The sequence below is a fragment of the Chrysochloris asiatica genome, unplaced genomic scaffold, assembly GCF_000296735.1.
Source record: "Chrysochloris asiatica unplaced genomic scaffold, ChrAsi1.0 scaffold00019, whole genome shotgun sequence".
Taxonomy (NCBI): Eukaryota; Metazoa; Chordata; class Mammalia; order Afrosoricida; family Chrysochloridae; genus Chrysochloris; species Chrysochloris asiatica.
Window position 1 is genome coordinate 2148027 of NW_006408537.1, and position 23595 is coordinate 2171621.

The 23595-nt window shown below is 38.5% G+C and overlaps 1 protein-coding gene across 1 annotated transcript in view; it reads right to left on the reverse strand.

The window, feature by feature from the left end:
* The window catches only part of PKHD1 (polycystic kidney and hepatic disease 1 (autosomal recessive)), a 722421-nt gene that overhangs the window by 311512 nt on the left and 387314 nt on the right, over positions 1–23595 (reverse strand). The window contains 2 exon segments of the mRNA XM_006835767.1: positions 3182–3310; positions 6478–6543. Coding sequence (XP_006835830.1) covers positions 3182–3310; positions 6478–6543 — 195 coding nt within the window.

Sequence of the window (23595 nt, forward strand, 5' to 3'; positions counted from 1 at the left end):
TATATTGTGCTGTTGTTGGACTGAATGCTCTGTATACATCTATGAGGTCAAATTGGTTGATTGTGTTGCTTAATTCCTCTGTAACTTTGTCGAGCTTCTTTCTGGTTGTTCTGTCCCTTTTTTGAGAGTGGTTGTTAAAATCTCCCACTATAATTGTAGATTTATCTATGTCTTTCTTCAATTCCAGTAATGTTTGCTTCATGTATCTTGGTGCTCTTTCATTGGGAGCATATATATTTATTATGGTTATGTCATCTTACTCAATTGACCCTTTAATCATGAGAGTGTTCTTCTTTGTCTCTTATGCTGGTTTTTATCTTAAAGTTTAGTTTGTCGGAGATTAGTTTTGCCATTCCTGCTTGTTAATTGTTGCTGTTAGCTTGGTAAATTTTTTTCCATCCTTTAACTTTGAATCTGTTTTTGTCTTTGTGTGTAAGGTGTGTCTCTTGCAGGCAGCATATTGAAGGGTCTTGTTTTCTTATCCATTCTGCCACTCTCTGTCTCTTCACTGGTGCATTCATTCCATTGACATTCAATATAATTACCGATAGCTATGAATTAATTGCTGTCATTATGTTATTTTTTTGGTGGTGCTGTTCATTCTTTTGTTCAGCATTCCTTCTTGTACTGGGTTTGTAGGTTTTGTGCTATTTCTTGTCAGTTTCTTTTTAGTTTTCTTGTTCTGCTTAGAAATTCATTTTTATGATAAGTTGTGAAGTATTAACTTTATTTGAGGTTACCTTGTAGTCTACTAACTTTTCTCTCCATTTAAAATAATCCATTGTATCCTGTAATTTACCTGGCATCCTCACCACCTGGGTCTCTGTTGCTACGTTTGTCCCTTCTTTGACATTGATATAATTTTGATCTTCAGTTGACCTCCCAGATCCTTTGAATTTGCTGCTGTAGTCTTGTTCTAATCTGGACTCTGCTATCTGTTGACTGATTTCCAGGTGGTGTTACCATGCCTGTCAATCTCTGTTTGTTGTCTGTTCTTGATGGTTTTCAGTCCACAGAACTCCCTCTAGAATATTTTGAAGTGCTGGATTGGCTTTGATAAAATCTCTCAGATTCTGCTTATCGTGGAATGTCTTGATTGCACCATCGTATTTGATTGACAGTTTTGCTGGAAAGATGATTCTTGGTTGACAGTTTTTTTCTTGTAGGGCTTTGTATATGTCTCCCCATTGCCTTCTTGCCTGTATGGTTTGTTCTGAACAGTCAGAGCTTAATCTAATTTGCTTGCCTTTATAAGTGACATTTCTCTTCTTTCTGGCTGATTTTAGTATTCTTTCCTTGTCTTTGGTTTCAGAGAGCTTGACTGTTATATATCTTGGTGACTTTCTTTTGGGGTCTATCCGTCCTGGCATATGTTCAGCTTCTTGAATGTTTATCTTCTCATCTTTCAAAATGTTAGGGAAATTTTCTTACAGAAGTTCTTCAACTATTTTCTCTGTGGACTTCTCTGATTCTTTCTGTTCTGGAATGCCAATAATTCTTAAGTAGTTTCTCTTCATGTTATCCAGTAAGAATCTTAGACTCTATTCAGATTTTGTTATCCTTTTTTCAGCTTGCTCTTCTATCTTAGCAGTATTGAGAGATTTGCCTTCCGTATTACTAGTTCTGGCTTCCATCTCTTCTATTCTGCTCCTTTCCCCTTTCAACATATTGTCCATTTCTGATATCTTATTATTGATCCTCTGGACATCTTTCTGCAGGTTTGAATTGTTTCCAGTGCTGTATCAATCTTATTTGATTGCTCTGTAGTACTTTCCTGACATCTTCCTTGTTTTCCTCCACCCCTTTTCAGAGCATTTGAATTTGTTTCCATATCATTCTTCTGAATTCTTTCTCAGGCATATCCAAAACCTGCTCTTCTTTCTCTATAAATCCTTTGTCTGTCTCCAGGTCATTTGCATCAGCTACTTTCTTCTGTTTTTGGACATGTTCCAATATTGATTATTGCTTTTTATTCATCATGATAGTTTTGTGGCTTTTTGTTTTGTTTTGTTTTGTTTTTAAAGCTTAAGTGAATGTTTGTTGTTTGTTTTTAAGCTTACTGGGTGTTTCCTGGTGAATGTGATCCAGAGATAGGCTTCCCTTTTCACTTGTAATGCTTAGCGGTGTTGTTGGGTCTTCTCTCAGTGGTAGAATATTATGGGGTATGCTTATAGCTTGGCTATATGGTCATGATTGCTGTCTCTTCTTTGGTAACGTAAGAAGAAAAAGCTCCCACCTCCAGGAAAGATGTATGATCAAAAGGACCAAAAGCAGAAGTAATATAAATCACCACTTTGGAACAGAAATGAAGCTGTGGTGGACTTCCCTGAGCACACCATCAGTGTGTGTGCAATTAGAAGCTTCCAGCAGGGGGTGGCGGTGTCCACTCTCTCAGGCCCCTCCACTAGTCACTACAGTAGAGGTGTGTAGATAAATATTGGGGAGTTAATGAAAGAAAGATTGTCCACTATTTTTGTTTCTGAAGGTCAGTTAGGTATCTGAGTGTGCACAGCGCAATTCTCGGGATGGTTGAGTCCTGTTATGCTGGGGTTTGACAGATTGCTTTGAATAGGTCCTGCAGCAGAGAGCTTGGGCAGCACAGTGGACCTCAAGGTGAGCAGCTTGAATTCACCAACCACAGGTGCTCCGCTCCTGCTCAGACCCACAGCCCTGGAAACCCCGTGCAGGGTCATCTGGAGTCAGAACCTACTTCATGGTGCACTGACGTGAGGGGTCCCACTGGGGAAACTTTTGGATCTGTGGCTCCGCATGTGACGTCATAAATCACCACCAAGCTCCCTCTCTCTGTACAGTGGGAAAACTGTCCCACCTGATGTCCCGGTTGAGCAATGAAGGTGGGACAGGGAGAGAAAGAGGGAGAAATGTGGAAATGTGTAGGCCTCTTTTTTTTTTTTTGCAGAGGCCTTTGCACTGCTTTCAGGGAGTCCCATCTCCAGATTCCTAACTCGCAGTATTTTCCTTAATGTTGTGATTTTTTCATTTGCGAGTGCAGAGAAACAGACGTCCTGGATCTTATGATAGATCCAGAGCTCTGGAATTGTTCTGCTTCCTTCCTGAGATCCCCCTCCCTTCTCACTGGAGCTTACACTACCTGGTTTTCGCAGCAATAGCCCCAACTGGAAGTCCCCTGTTTTGGGTTCTTTTAGGTTGTTTTACTCACTGGGTAAAATCAAGACATCATCCCCAGGACCTGGGATGGTGTTGTTGTGTCCTCCCCAGTCCTCTTTAACCCCTTGCCAGGTTTCAGGGAGGGACCATTTTAAAGATGATTCTGGTGCAGAGGTAGACGCTAGAAAACAAAAGAAAAAAAAAGCAAAGATGACTATGAAAATCTGATTCACTTTGATAACTTCCAAATTCTATCACTTGTTTGAAGATGCCCTTTATAATTTCACTATCAAAGTAGCTGTCTTTCAAAATTTTATGATCCTCTGTAAGAACAATGATCAATCAGAAAGAAGTTATTTAATCTATAGATTAATATACTAGTGAAAAATATATCCTAATTTGGTTATTAAACATTTATGTTTTATCCTATTATAAATATCATATATGCTTATTGTGGAAATTCTGGAATATATGCTAATAAAGATAAAGGAAAAATAATAATGCCAATGATCTCATCACCTAGACATAACTGCCATTAACCTTTCATTACATTTCATTGCAGAATTTCTCAGCATTTGTACATAATGAGTTAATCATGCATGCACTTTTACATTCAGTTTTTTCTTAGCTTAGATGTTTTTCATATGAATTTTCTAATGTCATTAAAATTCCATATAAACATAATTTGAATGGCCATGTTATATTCTATCATATGAAAGTCCATTTTTTATTAATCCTTGTTTAACATTTAACCTCTTCTCACTTCCATTTAATTATAAATAATGTGACATTAAATGTTTTCATGCAATTTCATCGATAACGATGATCATTTTTAAAAATGGATTCCTAATAATGCAATTCCTGAATCAAAGTATATGATCTTTTCACATATTAAAGACAGCGTAGCAATCTCAACATCTCTCACTGCAATAAATTGCACATCTTTATGTTCTAACTGGATTTTTATTGATTCTACCTCTTATGTTCAAATGGCATTTTATTTTCAACCATTCTGTTGGCCTTTGCATCACATTATGATGCCTAAGTCTAATCCTTTCCAATGTAGACTGTCCAGTATCACATATGGATTACTGTTGTTAAGTGCGATTGAGTCAGTTCTGACTCATAGTGACCCTATATGGGTAGAGCTCTTTCTTAATCATCTTGTTCTTTTACCCATAATTTTTGACATTGCAATTTTACTGTTTTCTGTACAGTTCTTCAGCAAACAAATATGCATATTTAAATTTTCATTAGCATAAAATATATCCCATACCATAAGGATTAAACCATGCTTTGTAATCTTGTTAATATTTGAAATTTCCTCCTGAAGGATGTTAATATACTAATTCTGTTAACTCCCCGGTGTTTTGACATCATTTTCTATATTACTCTAGGAATACTGGCTATAAGCATGTTGTTGTTGTTAAGTATTGGTTCTGAACTCATAGTGACCCTGCATAAGGTTTCCAAGGAGTATCTTTGGGGTTTGAAACACCAACCTTGTGAAGCACCAGGACTCCATAGCCATATAAACATAGCTGATATAATCTAATACACAAATTAATGTCTAAAAAGCAGGTAATTTAAACACTTTAGAGATTAAATGGTATAGCAGAAAAGAATGCTGAACTAAACTGAAAAACCTAAATTCTAATCCAGGCTCACCACTGACTGCTGATGTGAAAAAGTAAACTGTTTAATCTCGAATCCTCCATGTTTGCATTTGTAAAATGAAGAAATTGAATAAGATGAACTGTTAACATGTTACAAATCTATGAAGCATCAACTTTCTATTCATTCAGCATGCAGTAATTGGCAGACCAAGGGAACCATCATCCAATGAACCTGGCCCCTTCACAGAAGTCATGGACCCTGGCCACCCACAGTGTTCTTCCATGGAGCTCTTTGCACAGAAATCTTTAAACAAGTGCTGAGGGATTGCCACTGTGACTGCAGCTGACTGAATCAGGAATGGTCATTATGGATGATCCAGTGTTCTCTGAGCTCCCACAAAGGTAGCATGAGAGCTCCCACAAAAGTTCTGTCCTCTACAAGATGGGAACTGACCCCACCAATTCAATCTCTTTTACAGATTTGAACACAACACTTTCAGAAAAGAGAAAATTATCAAATATTTTCATCTCAGTGTCAGTTATTATAAAAGAAATGGGTTAACTGATTAGTTCATCATCTGATGGACACCCCCAGAAGACCATAGATTTGATGAAGTCAAAGATCATTCTATCTTGGTCACCATTATATCACCCAACCTCACACAAGAGGCACTCAATAAACAGTACCACCACTAAGAAAAGGAGTCCTGGTGTGGCCTTGTGGATTAATGCGCTGGACTGCAAAGTTGATTTGAACCACATGGTTGGCAGTTCAAGCTCACCAGCTGCTCCTCAGAAACCCTAGGCAGGGTTGCTATTATTTAGAACTGGCTCAATGGTACTTAACAACAACAACTAAGGATAAGGGGACAAAGGGTAGAGGGCATAAAGAGCAAAGTGCTATGACAGCTCAGAAAGGTCTCTGAAAACAAGCTAAGAATCACATCCTTCATAAGCATGGAGTAGTAGTCATCAGTACTTTCAGTTTATAGCTTTAATCTAGTACCTTTACCTCATGTATTTATTAGTTAGAGAAATTAGATTACTTTCTGTTTAGAATGGGCTCTGCTCTGACATATTGAAAAAGTACCAATGAAAATCAAAGGAAAAGTCAGCCTTTGAAAAGATTCACCCCTGTTGCAAATGCATAGTTAAATTGACTTAGGATAAACAATAACAAACAATGAAATACATTAGAAGGTGCTTATGAGACATTTAGTCTTTGAGAATTTGGCTTTAATGAGTTAGAAAGACTTCACAAAATCATCTGATTTGGGGGAGGGTTTGTTTACCCTGATTTTCTGAAATTACTGGGAACAATTAAAGTATTGAGATACACTAGGTTTTTCTTTCCATTTAGTGGAGGCCTAATGGTCCATCTGCAGGTCTGGACTCCCATGTGCACATATGGCCCATAATTTATAAAATGTGCTTATTTACATGTTTCAATTCTTACTTTCCTTTGTTTTAAGAAGTAAATGTGCCTTGATGTCTTTCTTGGATATGCAGACACATACATTAGCTATAAAACAAAACAAAACCAAACCCACTGCCATCAACTTATAGCGACCCTATATAAAGCTTCTGACTCTGTATTGGTTATAGGGGTGATACAATAGAGACTGTTGTCTGGCATTAAAACATTAGGACTGATGCTTTCCCATCTTTATGATATAAAAAAGAAATTTGAGAAACTATTGAAGGATAGTCTATTTGGTGGGTCAATGCTCACCTGACATAGTTGGGGGCACACCATCCTTCACCTGGAGAGTCACTTGAACTTGGCCTTCACCTGAAACTGAATACCAAAAAAAAAAAAAAAACAACAACTAAAAATTCAGTGCAATGCAGAGGTAATCCTAAGGTAAAAGATATTGACATGCGAGAAGGTGGTTTTGTGTTAAATTCTCCTTTTCCAAACAAAATTGTCAAAATATAAAACTGAAGTGTTTATAATTTGAAAAAGAAGAGGAGAATGGTTTCATAGCCTGAAGAATGTAATCAATGTCTCCGAATTATACATGTAGAAATTGTTGGCTTGACATTTTCTTTTGCATACGTTTTCTTCAGCAAAAATAATTTTTTAAAAAAACTGAAATCCTTGTTAGTTATGTAACTATTGATATCCAGCATTTTCTTTTGTTGACTTTATTTAACTGTGGTAATGTTGCCTAGTGCATCTGCATGTAAATAATGAAAAATAACATAAAACTATTAGCCCTATGTTCTTTAGTGGACAAGCATGGTCAACAGGGCACACCTCATATTCTATTTTCTCTCCATCATTTCAAAAACTCATCTTTTAGAATTCATGTGTTTTTCACCCATAGAGTTCAGATCACCCATGAAATGTATTTGCTTTACCTTTATCCAAACAAATTATCCTTTTAATGAAGACTTTTCTCTACCACCACCCCCCTTTTCTCCTCCCATCTTCCAAACCAACTGAGCACATTTTAAAGGCCTGGGGTTCATTAATTTTAAGTGTTCAATAAATTAGTGGAAATAATCAAAAGGCCTGATTCTTTCTGATAATGACAATTTGATGTCAGTATAAACCAGTAGATTAAGCTGGAAACATATGCTCCTTTGCTAAGAGAGGCTGCTATAATTAAATAGTGAATGCATCTACAAGGTGCTGTCACGCCTGATTAATTAGTAATCAGGTGCGTGAACTTCACTTTTCGGTAACACCTTGTCTCTTATTGGTTAATTACCTTTCTGCCTTATCAGAAGTCATGTAAATTGGCACCTCCCACTACTGGAGGGTCCAATGCTGTTTTGGCTTGTGGACTCAACCAATCCTATGCTCTGTTCTCATTTGCCTTTTCCTGGAATTACAAGTCCATTCCTTAATCACAGTGTAGAGTAAACCCTAAATATCAGTCTTTGTAATCACAAAACATAAGCTTCAAAACCTTACAAAATAATCTCTCAAGAGATCCATGTAAGGCTTCTTGAGAGGTGTCCTTTAGATGGGAATCTCCTATTCTTTTGCTGCTGCTCATCATTCTCATTTGGGTGGCAACGATGGTTCGGTGACCTTCCACGTAGGAGACGCAGGTTCGATTCCTTGCCAATGAATCTCAAGTGCAGCCCCCATCCATCTCTCAGGGGAGGTTTCAGTGTTGTTATTATACTGAACAAGTTTCAGTGGAACATCTAGACTAAGACAGGGAAGAAGAGTCTAGCCATCTACTTCTAAAAAGCAAGCCAATGCAAACCCTATGGATCACAATGGTCCAGTGTGCAACTGACCCTGGGCAGCATTTGATTCCTTTGTGCATGGTGTTGGCATGAGTTAGGAAGCAATTTGAAGGCAACTCACAGCCACAGCATTTTCATGAAAACAGTGTTCTCATTGTAAAAGCCAAAGTCTGTGGTTTTCTCCTTGTGCACACACATTGTAAGCATGTTCTTTACATGTTCTGTAGGTACTCATCCACTTAGCATGTGCTCTGTCCCAGTGTCTCTATTGTAATTCAGTTCTGTCTTAAGTCGAAGACCTCATTATTACTATTATTTTTTTTTTTAGTTATCATTACTATTGTTTTTTATTATCAGTATCTTTAAAAATCTAATCTGTCTTTGAGGGTTGTCAACATTACATATAAACTTTAAGATACAATGGCATCTTCAAATTGCATGCATCAACATTGTATGCAGTACATATTACTAACGATAAGATATAAACAAAAATACAGATAGTCATTGGTGTGCTTTGTGGTAGCTCAAAATGTCATAAATCTGAGAATACCTGTACCTTTATATCTAATTCCAAGACTTTGCTTATGACATTCTCTTGTTTTTTTGACAAATTCCATCTGTCTTTCTAACTTAAAAAAAGGATACAGTCAATAGTCAAGCATCCCCATTCTCTTTCTTTTCTATGAGGTTTAACTCACTCTCTTATGCTCACACTGATAATGCATTCTTTAAAGTTGCAAAACATTTCTAAGTTCATACTGAGATATTTATCCCAAATTAACTCTCAATTTAGTAAATATTTATTGAACATCACCTGTGATTGTAGATTAACATCATAGTTAGCTTTGTTTCCAAATCTTTCAGGGCACAGCCTATGGGATGGACTTTTCTCATATACCTCCTGATATCAGATATTGCTGGACATGTCGATACATAATTTTCATGGACCAGTTCAGAAATCCTAGTATGGCAGTGCTCTACTCTGACAATTCAGTATTCATTACTCAAATCTCTCTTGCAGGAAATACAGACAAAACAATCCTTAGAAGTGAGATGGCAAGACTTCGTCTCTCATATGTTGTCAGGAGGGCCCAGTCCCTGGAGAAGGACATCATGCTTGGTAGAGTGGAAAGTTATCGAGAAACAGAAGGACCCTCAAAGAGATGGATTGATGCAGTGGACACAACAATGGTCTCAAACATAACAACAATTGTGAAGACGGCATAAGACCAGGCAGTGTTTTGTTCTATTCATACATAGAGTCACTATGAGTCAAAACCAACTTGATGGAACCTAACAACAACTCACTTGACAATTTCAACACATTCTGCCTAGTCTCCTGGAGGCAGAAAATAATCCAACGTAAACTATAAGAAAGTTAGGCTTAATCAGAAAAAAGAAACCAAGAGAGAGAAAGAAAAAAAAGTAGGCAAGATAACATCTAAAAATATGCAAAAAACTATAAAAATAGAATACTTACATACAAGAGGAAGGAACTAAATATTATAATCAGATCAAATTTTAAGAAGGTAAATTAGAAAACATTTCATAAAATGTTTGGAATGGAAAGTTGGTTCATTTAAATGTGTTGTGCAACTCATTCCTGTTAATGATGCTCAACAGTGTGACTTCAATACATCTGTGACCTCTTCTTAGACCAGAGTCACTGAAGCAATGAAAATAATAACAGATACATAAAATAAAATAAATATTTTTCAAACCTTCTCTGGTCACTTTATAGTGAACAATTCGACCCTAAATAAGAATAATTTATATTTATAGGAAGAGCTGGGGAGGAGGAACAAAGGAAATGTGATAAGAAATTTTGAAGTAGAGGAAATCAATCTATCCCAAATCCCTTGGGATCAAAGAAATGTGCTAAGAATTCAGATATAGTAGCTATCACTGTGATGATGAACCATTAGACCACAGAGACAAATCCTCAAAAAATTTACCTGCCATTATCGGTTCTTTCACTTGCTCCTTCATTCACTTATTCGTTTTCCCAAGCTGAAATAGGTCATACACATTGTTCTTTGTAAGTTAAGTGTTCTGTCCTATCTGTAAATTTCTACATTACCCTACACCAACAATTCTGGACTCAGCAGTCAAATAGTCCCTACCTCCAAGAGAACTCCATGGGCATTAGAAAAACAATAAGGACACTAAAAACTGAGTTCACTCTATTAACATCAGCATCAGAAGAGATGGAAAGCAATTTCCAAAAGAATGAAGAATTATAAGAGCCTGATTTCCTATAGCACCGCCTCAGCATATCACTCTGAGGGCTGGTTATGAGCATACGAGACTAGGTCAAGGACTGTTTCTTCCCAAACATCATGCTGGGTCATGTAAGACAGAAGAAACTGATGAACAAGACAATGGGTGCCAGAGTCCGACAGCTTAAATTTGAATTTCTGGCCCTTCCGGTTCCTAGCTCTGGGTCAACTGACAAGCTATTCACTATTTATGAACTTTACTCATTCCATCTGAAAATGGGAATAACCATATTAACTACCTCCTAGAGTTCTGGTGTGGCATTGTAGGCTAATACGCTGGAATATAAAGTCATTTGAACCACAAGGTTGGCAATTCAAGCTCACCGGCAGCTCTTTGAAAACCCAATACAAGGTCACTATGGGTCAGAACCGACTCGACAGCACTTAACAACAATAACAGCAACAAAGTTACTGGAACTCAAAATTTTGGAAAATCTATGTAGACAATTAACACAGTGTCCAGCACATAAGAAGCAACAAATGTTAGCTCTGACCAATATTAAGGAACTCTGGTAGTGTAGTGGTTATGAGTCATGCTGCTAACCTCAACGTCAGCAGTTCAAAACTGCCTGTCATTACACAAGAAAAGATGAGGCTTTCTGCTCCCATGAAGATTTACATGCTCAGAAACCTATTCAGGGTCGCTACAAGTCAGAACCGACTCCAGAATACACCATGACCAATATTGCCTCCCAAGCACCACCAATCATGGGGATGGTATAGGATGGGACAAGTTTTCATTACATGGTATATGGGATCACCATGAGTTGGAGGACAACTCAGTGACAGCTAACAATGACATTATTAGTACTGTTAGCATGACATATTCATTGTTCTAGGAGACAGTTAACAAGATCCAAGAAACATGCATTTGCTCTTTTTCCAGCTGCATCTAATCATGATAAACCATAGGATTATAGAGCTGTAAGCAAATTAACCAGATCTGCTAAAATTTTCTAAGTGCTTTGACTCCATAAAAAGCAGTGTAATGTTAAGTGTCATTTCCAATTTGGATAAATACAAAATGGATGAAAATCATTTGAGAATAAAGGTACTGACTTGGGAAGAGTCTAAAAGACTTAACACAAGCTGTGATCATGTACATATGTTTTCTCAGTGCTTATAATTTCTGATTTTGTATTTGTAATGTGAGAATGGTTAATCTACCTTGTTTATAAATGGAGCCCTTTGTAGTTGATCCTTCCCAGATTGTAAGAAGATCTGGTCCTCAGAAAGAAGAGACCGTCTTGGGGTCAAATATTGTCTAATTATTTTGAAGAATTCTATGATCTAAGCTTGGTATAAACACAGACATCTAAGAGGAAGAGAGAAATGTGCTAAGAAAATGGCTCCTGGTAAGAGGAAAAAGATTAAGTTACTTAGTTAGATATAATACGAGTGCCTGCAGGCTCCATTCTCTTTTGGTATTTTGAAACAACAGCCAATGAAAACTCTCTGGATCACAAGGTCTGATCTCCAACTGATCAGGGTGGTGCAGAACCAGGAAGTGTTTTGTTCTGTTGTGCCTGGATGATTTGGAGATTGTCATGGCAGCTTACAACAGCAACAATGTAAATTTTAACAATTTAGAAAGAAAAAAACCCACACAAAGGATGTCTTTGCAAACCATAGACTCCATCCTTATTTCACTCTTCTATTCATATTTCCACCCTCACATTTCCATTGAGATGTATGTGCATACTAGTGCCTCCTGTAAGGATCCTGGTGGTGCAATGGCTAAAGCACTTGGCTGCTAACCAAAGGTCAGCAACTCTGTGGAAGAAAGATGAGCAAGCTTCTGTAACGATGATAGTCTCAGAAACTCTATGGAGCAATCTTATTCAGTCCTATTGGGTCGCTATGAGTTGACTCAATGGCAATGACTTTGGTTTTGTGGCTTCGGGCCTCCTGCTCAGTCCTTGATTATCACTGGTGAGTCGGCCACTGACTTCACCTGGAAAGGTATTGAAACAGTGCCTCTAATTCACATCTATACTTTTCATCCAGTCTCACCCTGAACTGTGGCTTCTCCCTCTCTCTCTCTGTCTGCCCTGCACCCAGGCACTGGATTGTCTCTGAGCCTGCTGTTGGATTCTATATACCCTGTGGATTTTCACTTTAACTTGCCCTATCTTCTGCCTCCACCTCTTCTTCCAGATCTACCTAGCACAGCTTCACACTCCTGCTCTGTATCTCCCTTCCTCTTGAGTGAACTTGAACTTGCTCCTACAAGTTGACCTCTGTATCTAGCCCACAAAGAAGACATCCATGTGAATTGGTGCCTAGGTAGCTAAGGCTTGATTCATTGAATGACACTCACCTCTGATTTCAGCCTCACAGATGCTGGCAAGCATCAGACAGTGATAGCCACAAAGTCACTTGGCCCTCAGAACACATGATCTTTTAAAGACCTTCATATAAGTACTATATTAAAATCCTGAGGTCACCTTTGACTCCTGTGTCAATCCCAGTAAAATTCATTCATGGACGTGTGCAATCCTTTAAGGATAAAATTTAAAATAAATAAATATGCCAACAGATAACATCTGCATTAACCAGTCCTGAGAGTTCAATTAAACCTTAATTAACTCATTCAAAAATAACTAAAGTTATTCTAAATCAGAACATTATTTGCCTCACTTGTATGGGGGCATTTGTGATTTCCTGAATTCTACCCCAGACCTAGGAAAAATGGTGGCTCTGTACGATAAACACTAGACCGTGAACCTAAAGGTCAATAGTTCCAGCCAACCAGCCTCTCCACGGGAGAAAGATGAGGCTCCCAGAAATATTTACAGCTTTGGAAACCATATACAGCATCACTATAAGTTGGAACTGACTCAACAGCACTTAACAACAATCTCCCCCCACATGCTTAGGGAACTCTGGTTGCCCAGTGGTTAAGCACTTGGCTGCTAACTAAATGGTCAGCAGTTTAAACCTACCAGCCATTCCGTGGGAGAAAGATGATGTGGCAGTCTGCCTTTGTAAAAGATTGTTGCTGTTGTTAAGTGCCCTAGAGTCAGTTCTGACTCATAATGACCCTGTATAATGTTTCAGAGGCTTTAAATCGTTGTGGGAACAGAAAGCCTCATCTTTCTCCGTCAGAGCGGCTGGCAAGCTCAAACCCTGGACCTTGTGGTTCGCGATCCAGTGCTTATGTATGGAGCCACCACATTCCCGTCACCTTGGAAACTTTATGAGGCAGTTCTATTTAGAATAAACTCAATAGTTTGGGGTTTAACCCAGACCTAAGAGGAGCCCTGCTGGCACAATGTTCTAAGGTTTGACTACAAACTTCCACGGAGTGAGGCATTCCCTACTGTCTCAAGACCCAACTGTACTCCACGGGAGAAAGATGTGACAGTCTGTTTCTATAAAGATGACAGCCTTGAAAGCCATATCCAAGGGCTTTCAACTCTGTCCTATAAGGTTGCTATGAGTTGGGGTCAAGTTGACAGCAATTGGGACCCCAGGCCTACTGAACCAGAATCACCAGGGAAGGGCCTAGACACAAGCATTGCAGCTATCTGCCAGTGAAGCAAGGTTACAAAGCACTGAGTTAAGGATCTATATAACGTCTCAACCTATAGTTTCAAAATATGGTGGTTTTTTTCTCAAGAGTAAGTGTTCTTAGCAAGTGAAGACCAAGAGACCCAGATGAAAAAGAGATCCTTGTGCTTGCAATTATTTTTTATGACTTATACAAAAAAAAAAAAAAGTATAATCTTGCAAAATCTAAAAGCTGAGGTGATTATCTTAGGTGGCATAAAAAGATTTTTATATGTATGGCTATGAATGTTAACCTATGTTAGAAAAAACAATGAGCTCATCAAACCTATTTTATAGATTTTGCTATAAAATCTCTTATAAGAAGAGGTTGTTGTTGTTACGTGCCATGGAGTCAATTCCTACTCATGGCAACTCTGTATAGGGTTTCTGAAGAGCAGCTGGTGGGTTTGAACTTCCAACCATGTGGTTGAAAGTCCAGTGCTGATCTTATAGCACCAAACTCAGGTTTAAAAAACAAAGTAGTATGAGGATTGCTTTAAGAAAAATATTAAGTCAATAATAGAGTGGAGGAATCAGAATACGACAAAATTATCAAAGCAATACTCATATCTAACATTTAGGAAGTATAGGTTCTCCTTATAAATAGAAAGAAGAAAAATGGTTTATAAGCATAGGGATATACATGTGGATTGAGAAAAAAGAAGTGGCATACTAGAACAGGCACTGAATTTAAGGTCAGAATAGCTGAGTTTGAATATTGGTTATACTACTTACCACCTTATTGCTAAGACTTAACCTCTTAACCTAGGTGATTCCTAGAACTTCTTCTGACTAAATTTTCCTTCAGGAGCGCTGGTGGCATAGTGGTGGAGGGCGCACTGCCTGCTATCTGAAAAGTCAGTGGTTCACTCTGTAAAGATTATGCAGCCTTGAAAACCCCATGGAGAGTTCTACTCTGTGCTCTAGAGTTGCTGGGAGTTGGATTTGACTCAAAAGCAATTGGTTTGGTTTGGGGGTTTAAGTTTTCCTCCCTCCCTACCTCTCTTCTTTCCTTGTTCTATTGAAATAGTTGCTTCTAACTAAAAGGCAATATCCCTCTTCACATCACCAACTCTGTTCCATTATCTGTATTTTTCCTATAAAGATTGGGTGATTTCCCTGGAGGCACGTCTCTACATTACAAGCAAAATTCCTGAGGGATCTTTGGGGAATGAGTTTCATACAAGAATGTAAATTAATTTATTAACTAGAGTAGTATAGATTGTCTGAGAGATCCTCAGCATGAGATAGATGACTATACTATAGAGTTTTAAAAGATGATGATTCGGCTCTGCCTACCAAACCCTCCCAAAGAGCTTTGGGGAACTATTGGAGTTCCCTCACCTCAGACACTAACAGGAATCCTTCTCAAGAACTAGCATGGCTTCTCCTAACCCAACTCCAGAAAAGAGGGTCATTCCAGGAGTATGCTCTATCCCAGCACCTTCTACCTTTTGAGAAAAGAGAAATGTAGGTGGTATTTATAATTTCCTAACCCCAAATTCAGGACACGATTTCTTATTTTCAGGATGTTCCAATTTAACAGCCTCTTTGCATGATTCAACTTGAGCTCTTCAAGCAACTAGCACAAAAAATATGAGTCCATCTGTCTTTCCAGTCATAACCCTCTTGCCCTAATAGACCACAATCCCAGCTTTTCACCAAACAGACTGCCTTTATCTTTGTGAAGGGGAAAAGCATCAGGCAGGCTGACTAGACGCGCCTCTTTTTGAGTCTGATCTGTAGAGTCCTCCCAGGCGGACCTCCTCAGCTGCTTTCTCGCACATTGTCCTGGCTCCACTGCACCTTTGCTATGAGCAGAGGCTGCGTGAACTCGGGAGGGAGGCTGTGCATGGCCCAGAATCTGATATGAGTTTATCACTGGCTACTGTTTGGGTGGGGGATAAAGCCAGGGGAAGGGGTTGTGAGTGTTTAACGTACCCTGCCACAACCCAACCGTTTCCCCTAAAGAGCCTTTTACCAATATAAAAGGGCAGGGTCAAAAGTAAGTTGACCCCTGACAGAATGTACAATTATTAGAAGAGGGCTGTGTACCAGCAGCTGCTGGAACCCCACTGGCTCCGCATCAGGCTTCCAAGAGTCAGAATATGAATAATCAACTCAAGATTGTTTTCTCCACCCACTTTGCCTCCCTCGACTCTTCTCCTCCTGTTTTGGGCAAGTCCTATTATATTTCTACAGGAAGAAGCATAGCCCTCCCCAGCAGCTGCAATAATTGTGCTCCTATTGTTATGAAGACCTCCTCCTGGCCACCCCCCTACAAGTGACCATTGTGAGAGGAGGGTCAGTGATTATACGCTCCACCTGATGCTTTGGGGGACCCAGCTGCCTAAGTACTGACAAACGAGTGTGCAGAACGCCAGGGCTAGAGGGGGGCTGGTGGAGGTGGAGGCAGGAGGTGGGAGACCCACGTCTGTGAGATGGGACTCTGACATACCAGACCTTTTGCATAAGTCAAGCCCAGAACAAATGAGGCTTTATCAGGCCCAATGATGAGGGGTCTCATCTCTCTTTGAAGTGGAGCTGAGCGTGGGGCCTAGCAGCTTTTCCTCCTTTGGACCAAGCAAACATCCTTCTTTTGATATGCTACATGCTCATTATCTCTGCCCCATTTAATGATTTTTGATTGAAGGGTGGCGGCTGGGATGCTGAGAGGATCATTAGAGAGGCTCCATACAGCCCAGCCCCTAAGAAAGGCTGTCCTTGTGCCTGGTCCTAAATTTGGAATTTCTTAACAGTGTGCGCTTGTTCTTAGAGGCAGATAAGGGCTGAGCGTGAAATTCTTAATTAAGCAATAAATAGAGAGTGGGGTGTCAGCAGATGTAGCCAGTAGCCATAGCAACAGGAATCACATGGGCAAGAGAGCTGAAACCAAATGTAGGCCTCAGGCCCAGGTCTGACTGACAGCTGAAGAATCCGACAAAGCTTGTAAACCAGATTAATTAGCTGACTAATTATTTCATAGCGTTAATGTAACTAAAAAATAAAAATAGTTCACCATGAACTGACACATCCCTGGAAAAAAAAAAAAAAAAAAAAAACCAGCAGGAAAAGAGTCAGTGGGGAAATGGCTCTGTGCAGAAGAGACATGAGCTACCAGTGAATCAAATCCTCGAAATGGAAAAATGGGCTCATTCGATTTTGCTCCCAACTCTAAAAACATAAAAGTAAGCTTGTATTACAATCATACCCATTCCCAAGCATGGCGTAGATGCTCTAGTTTGGATAGTGCTCTTCCCAATCATTTATTGCATCAAATACTGCTATGGGTGTGTCAAAACACAAATGATAACATACCAAGTCTTTACGTATGGTCTAATTTATAAGCAAACTGCTTGGGCAGAATTCTCAGTGGCTTTAGAAAAACAATCTGAACCATTCACCTTGGTGGTAGTTGGTGGTTGTGTGCTTCGGAATTGGTCTCAACTCATAGTGACTCTATAGGGTTTCAGAGGCAGTAATTTTTATGGGAGTAGAAAGCCTCCCCTTTCTCCCATGAAGTGACTGGTAGAGTCTAACTGCTGACCGTGAGGTGAGCAGTCCAGCTTATGACCAACTATGCATCCTGGGCTCCTTACCATTCACCTTAAGAGATATCTTTTAAATGAGCAAAGTTATTATTACCCCATGAATAGTAACTGCTTAAACAGTATCAAATTTCAATCATGAGAACAATTTATCATATATGTTATATTACTGTGGATCTCAGTTATCTCACAAAACCTAGTATAAAGAGATAGAACAAGACCCTTCCTGAAATGCTACGACATGTATACTAGGGTCAAGTCACACAACATTGCAAAAAGAAATATTTAAGAAAAGCCGTCAGTTGAGAAATTTTTTTTAGTAAAGTCCCATGGCATGTTAATTACACTTAAGGAAGGTTAGGTGTTTTGTGCCATGATTTCAAGGGAGAAGTAAATATCCATTTCCTCATTTCTATAAACGAAGCTATTGAGGCATGGAGCAATTATGGTGTTATGCTGCAAGTAAAATAGCCAGCTACTGATTTAAAGCCCGAAACCATAATCTCGGTCCAGGAGTTCTCCAAAGACCCTACATTCTATAAAGACATTTGCTAAGCAAAGATAAAGCTTACTATGGTGGAGAAGAGAAATTCAAGGGCCCAAACATACTATTTTGTTTTGTTTTGTTTTCCTGGTCAGTCAATGATTATTTAGTGGGCAGCACACTCTAGTGGAGAGATCCTTAGCCAGGAGCTAGAATACCTGGGTTCTGATCTTTCCTCCCATTCTCAGTGTGGCGCTGTAGTATAAGCACTGGACTGCTAACTGAAAGGTCAGTGGTTCAAACCCACCAGACATTCCTCAGAAACCATATACAGGGTCACTCTGAGTCAAAAACAAGTAGACTAGGTAGGCACCTTAAATCACACATAAAGGGACCAAACGAAGGAAATGAAGTTAATTGCAAATTTTACAACTTCCTATCCTGCAGGATGTGGTAAGGCTGCAAACATTAAAAAAAAGAAGAAGAAGAAGAGAGAGATGGTCCACTTAGAAGTGGTCAACAAATGAATGAAGCCCAGCCAACTGTCAGTGAAGCAGCACTCCAGAAACAGAACAACAGCCAGGAAAATAAGCAGTACTGTTGAAAGTCAGAGAGGAAACTTGGTGGAACAGAGAGAGGTCAAGCAGTTTTCCTAAAATGAAATGAAACTTCAAGATTCACAACTCTCCCCATGTTTTCACAGGAATAGTCCACATAGAGGATAAAACTACACTAAAACTCTCTTATTAGATTAAATGTATTTTATGAATGTCATCCCAGTCAAAGACCTATAAAGTCACATGGATTGAAAAGACAATGAAATGAAAGTCGCAATCTAATTGATGTCTAAAATGCATCATGCACAAGAGGAACTAAACTTCCCAGGGTGCTATTGGGGTATGTTATGGATTGAACTGCGTCCTATCCCCACCCCTGATACATACACAACAACCAAATCATGTGTTGCAATCTAACCCTCTATACATGTGGATGAGATCACTTTGGGGAACAGTATTTTCTTTGTTACTTCTATGGGGCCATATGAGGATAGGGTGTATGCTAAAGCTAATCACTTCTGAATTATCAAAAGAATGGACTAGACACACAGGAACATACAGGATAAAGACAGAGCTACTGAAGATAGGCACATGATTCTTCAAATTCAAAAACTCCAAAGACTGCTGACTATTCAAAGCTGAAATAAGCAAAGAAGGACTGCCTCCTGGAGCTAAACTCTGACTCAACTCTTGAACAGCTAAACTCCTGAACTTTTTAAAATTAATAAAGATCATCTACTGATGGCACCTAACAACAAACAACCACAACCCAATAAGGAGCTCTGGTAGTGTAGTGCTTACGAATTGGGCTGCTAACCTCAATGTCAGCAGTTCAAAACTACCAGCCATCCCGCAGGAGAAAGATGAGATTTTCTGCTCCCGTAAAGATTTACAGCCTTGGAAACCCTATGCATGGTCGCTATGAGTCAGAACCGACTCCACAGCACATAACCATACCACCACCACCCAATAACAAGGTTTTGTATTGAAATACTCATCTACATTATGAAATACTCATCTACATGCAAATTTACATATATACATCCACATATAAGTACATGCACACATGTGTATTTTCATCATTATCCTCGTTGCTATGTGTCCTTGAGTCAACTCCAGTGCATAACTAACCTATGCAGAACAAAACACAACACTGCCCAGTTGTGTGCCATCTTCATAATTGCTGTGTTTGAGTCCACGGTTGCAGTCACTGTGTCAGTCCATCTCCTTGGAGATCTTCCTTTTTGCTGACTCTCTATTTTGTCAAGCATGGGGTCCTTTTCCCAAGAATCAGCCCTTGTGATAAGAGATCCGAAGTTAGTGAGACAAAGTCACATCATCTTTGCTTCTAAGGAACATTCGGGCTATACTTCTTCCAAGATCATTTGTTTGTTCTTCTGGCAGTCCATGGGACTTTCAATATGCTTCTCCAACCACAGAACTCAAATGCACCAATTCTTCTCAAATCTTCTTTATCCATTGTCTAACTTTTTCATGCATACAAGGCAATTGAAAATATCATGGTTTGTGTGATTTCACCATATATGAGGGTATGTCTAAAAGCATTTCTAAAAAATTATAGAAACTTATTAAATGAAAATATCAAAATGTAAAGATATTGTTTCTCAACATCCTCCATTTAGGTTTATACATTTGTAAAGGTGATGCTTCCATCCCTCTAACCTTTCCCTGGAGTCCTGATGTGGCACTGCAGGGTAAGCACTGGACTGCTAACTTCAAGATTGGTGGTTCAAACCCACCAGTTACTCCTCAGAAAGTCTATACAAGGTCAATGTGAATCAGAACCAATTCAACAGCACTTAACACCACAAACAACCAGCCTTTCCTGAAGAATTATGTGCTCTTAAATTTTTGTTGCTGTTGTTAAGTACAGTCAAGTTAGTTCTGATCCACAGCAACCCTGTATAGGGTTTCCAAGGAGCGGCTGGTGGGTTTGAACCACCAACCTTGCAGTTCAAACTGACCTTTCAAGACAGTGCTTTATCCTAAAGTGCCGTATCAAGACTCAGCTCTTCAATTTACACTATGTCAAATGGCAGTTTTGGTATCCTTGAGGAATTCAGATTATTTTCCTTTTCAAACTTTTTTTTTTTTTTTTTTAGTTTTGTGAACAAAAAGAAGTCTGAAGGGGGCAAGATCAAGACTATAGGGTAGAAAAAGTAAGGTTTCCAAATAAATTCTCATCGGGCTGCCCTGGCTATCCTCAAAGAATAAACAGGTATATTGTGATGGAAAAAATTCCTGAGCACAAATTTCTCAGCAATGCTGTTTTTAATTTTCTTAAAAATGTATAAGTCTCTGGGATCATCCTGTGTCCTTTGAGAAAATCTATCATGATTACCCTTTTGGAATCCCCGAAACAGTCGTCATAGCTTTCTGAGCTGGCCTCTCTGCCTCGGAAGCCAGTGTTTTGATAAGAGCATTTTATGAAGGTACCCTGACAAGCATATTACTGAGAGAACTTCTCTGCAGCCATCTGTTGGTCACACAGTCATGTGTAAATAAGTTTTATTTTAAATAAACCCATGTATATATGAACTGGAGGTCTAGTAGCAATTCTTTTTTATTTATCCTCAAATTATGTATATATTGTATAATATAACAGCTTATTATCAACTCAACTAATTATACTAACATTGCTTTTGTTGTTAAGTGATGTTGATTTCTTCTCGCTCACAGCGACCCTGTATAGGGTTTCTGAGGAGTGGCTGGTGGGTTTGAATTATTGACCTTGGGGTCTGACGCATTATCCTGCAATGCCATACCAGAATGCCTATACTAATGTAGGGGAATAAAATAAGTAAAAATCATTTTGTTCTGTTCTGTTTTTTTCTTTTTGCCACAAATTTCCTTTATTACACTTGACTAGTGTAAATGCTCAAATTAGTTGGTAGTTAGTGAGCACAATCTTAACAATGGAAAAGATAGACTCTTCAGAAGCCTGCTCAGTATAGAAGAAAGACAATTTAAAATTGAAAGTTGGTTCCTTAATATGTATCAAGTGAAGAGTCCATAGTAAGAGTCAAAGACTCTAGTGGTATCTGCCACTCATTAGCAATCAGAACATAGAATGTACAAAGTATGAATCTAAGAAAGTTGGACGCTGTCAAAAAAGAAAAAGAAAAAATAAAGATAGATATTTTTAATCCAAGAAACATATGGTTTACTATACTGGAAATATCAAATTAAAGATGAATGGCATCCAAAACTAACATTTCAAGATCTATCTTAAAGTACAATGCTGACTGTGATAGTATAATATCCATACGCCTACAAGGAAGATCGATTAATACCACCACTACACAACTACTAATTTCAGTGATGATGAAGCTGAAGAACTTTACCAATGCCTTCAGTCTGAAATTGATCAAACAAAAAATCAAGAAGTACTGATAATTACTGGTGATTGGAATGTGAAGGTTGGAAACAAAGAGGAAGGATCAGTAGTTGGAAAGTATGGTGGTAGAAATAATGCTGGAGAACACATGAAAGAATTTTGCAAGATCAATGACTTACTCATTGCAAATACGGTTTTAAATAAGGTGACTGTGAACATGGACCTCACCAGATGGAATACACATAAACCAAATTGACTACATCTGTGGGAAGAGTTGGTAGAGAAGCTCAGTAGTATCAGGCAAAACAAGACCAGGGGCAGATTGTGAAACAGACTGTCAGTTGCTCATATGCAAGTTCAGTCTGCAGCTAAAACAACACCACAAACTAAGACCTTGAATCCACCTGAACTTAGACTATCTCAGGAACAGATTTGCTGCATTAGACACCAATGACCAAAGATCATAAGAGTTGTATGATGACATAAAGAACACAAAACAGGATGAAAGCAGAAGGTCACTAAAATGATAGGAAAGAAAGCAAAGACAAAAAGGGGTGTCAGAAGAGACTCTGAAACTTGCTCTTAAGCATAGAGAAGCTAAAAATAATGGAATAAAAGAATAAGTAAAAGAGCTGAACAGAAAAATTCAAAGGGCAGCTTGAGAAGACAAAGTCAAGTATTATAATGAAATGTGCAAAGACCTGGAGTTAGAAAACTAAAATGGAAGAACACGTTTAGCATTTGTCAAACTGAAAGAGATGAAGAAAAAATTCAAGCCTTGACTTGCAATATTGAAGAATTCTATAAGCAAAATACTGAATGATGCAGAAAGTATCAAAAGAATATGGAAGGATTACACAGAGTCTCTATACCAAAAAGAATTGTTCATCATTTAAGCATTTCAAGATGTACCATCTGATCAAGAACCGATGATACTGGAGGAAGAAGTCAAAGCTACACTGAAGGCATTGGTGAAAAATAAGGCTCCAGGAATTGATGGGCTACAAATTGAAATATTTCAACAAATTTATGCAGCCCTGGGTGTGCTCATTCATCTATGACAAAAATATTTAGAAGACAATCACCTACCAACTGCTTGGAAGAGATCAAAATTTATGCCCATTCCAAAGAAAGGTGAAACAATGGAATGCAGAAATCATCAAACAATATCATTAGTATCACATGCGAGTAAAATTTTGCTACTGACCATTCAGAAATGACTGCAACAGTACATTGGCAGGGAACTGCCAGGAATTCAAGCCAGATTCAAAAGAGGACAAGGAATGTGGGATAATAGTGCTGTTGTCAGATGGATCTTGGCTGAAAGCAGAGAATATCAGAAACATGTTTACTTGTGCCTTATTGACTATAAAAAGACATTCGACTGTATGGATAATGACAAGCTATTGAAAACCTTGCAAATAATGGTTACTCCAGAACATTTAATTGTGCTCATGAGGAACCTGTACATAAACCAAGAAGGCAGTCATTAGAACTGAATAAGGGGATACTGAATGGTTTTAAATCAGGAAAGGTGTGCACCAAGGTTGTATCTTTTCACCATAGTCATTAGGTCTTTATGCTGAGCAAATAATTCAAGAAATTGGATTATATGAAGATGAACTGGCATCAGGATTGGAGAGACACTTGTTAACAACTTGTAATATGTAGATGATAATTGCTTGCTTGCTGGAAATGAACAGAACTTAAAATATTAACTGAAGATCACAGACCACAGTCTTCAGTATGGATTTCACCTCAATGTAAAGAAAACTAAAATCCTCACAACTACATCAATAAATAACATCATTATAAATAGAGAAAAAATTGAAATTGTAAAAGATTTCATTTTTCTTGGATCCACA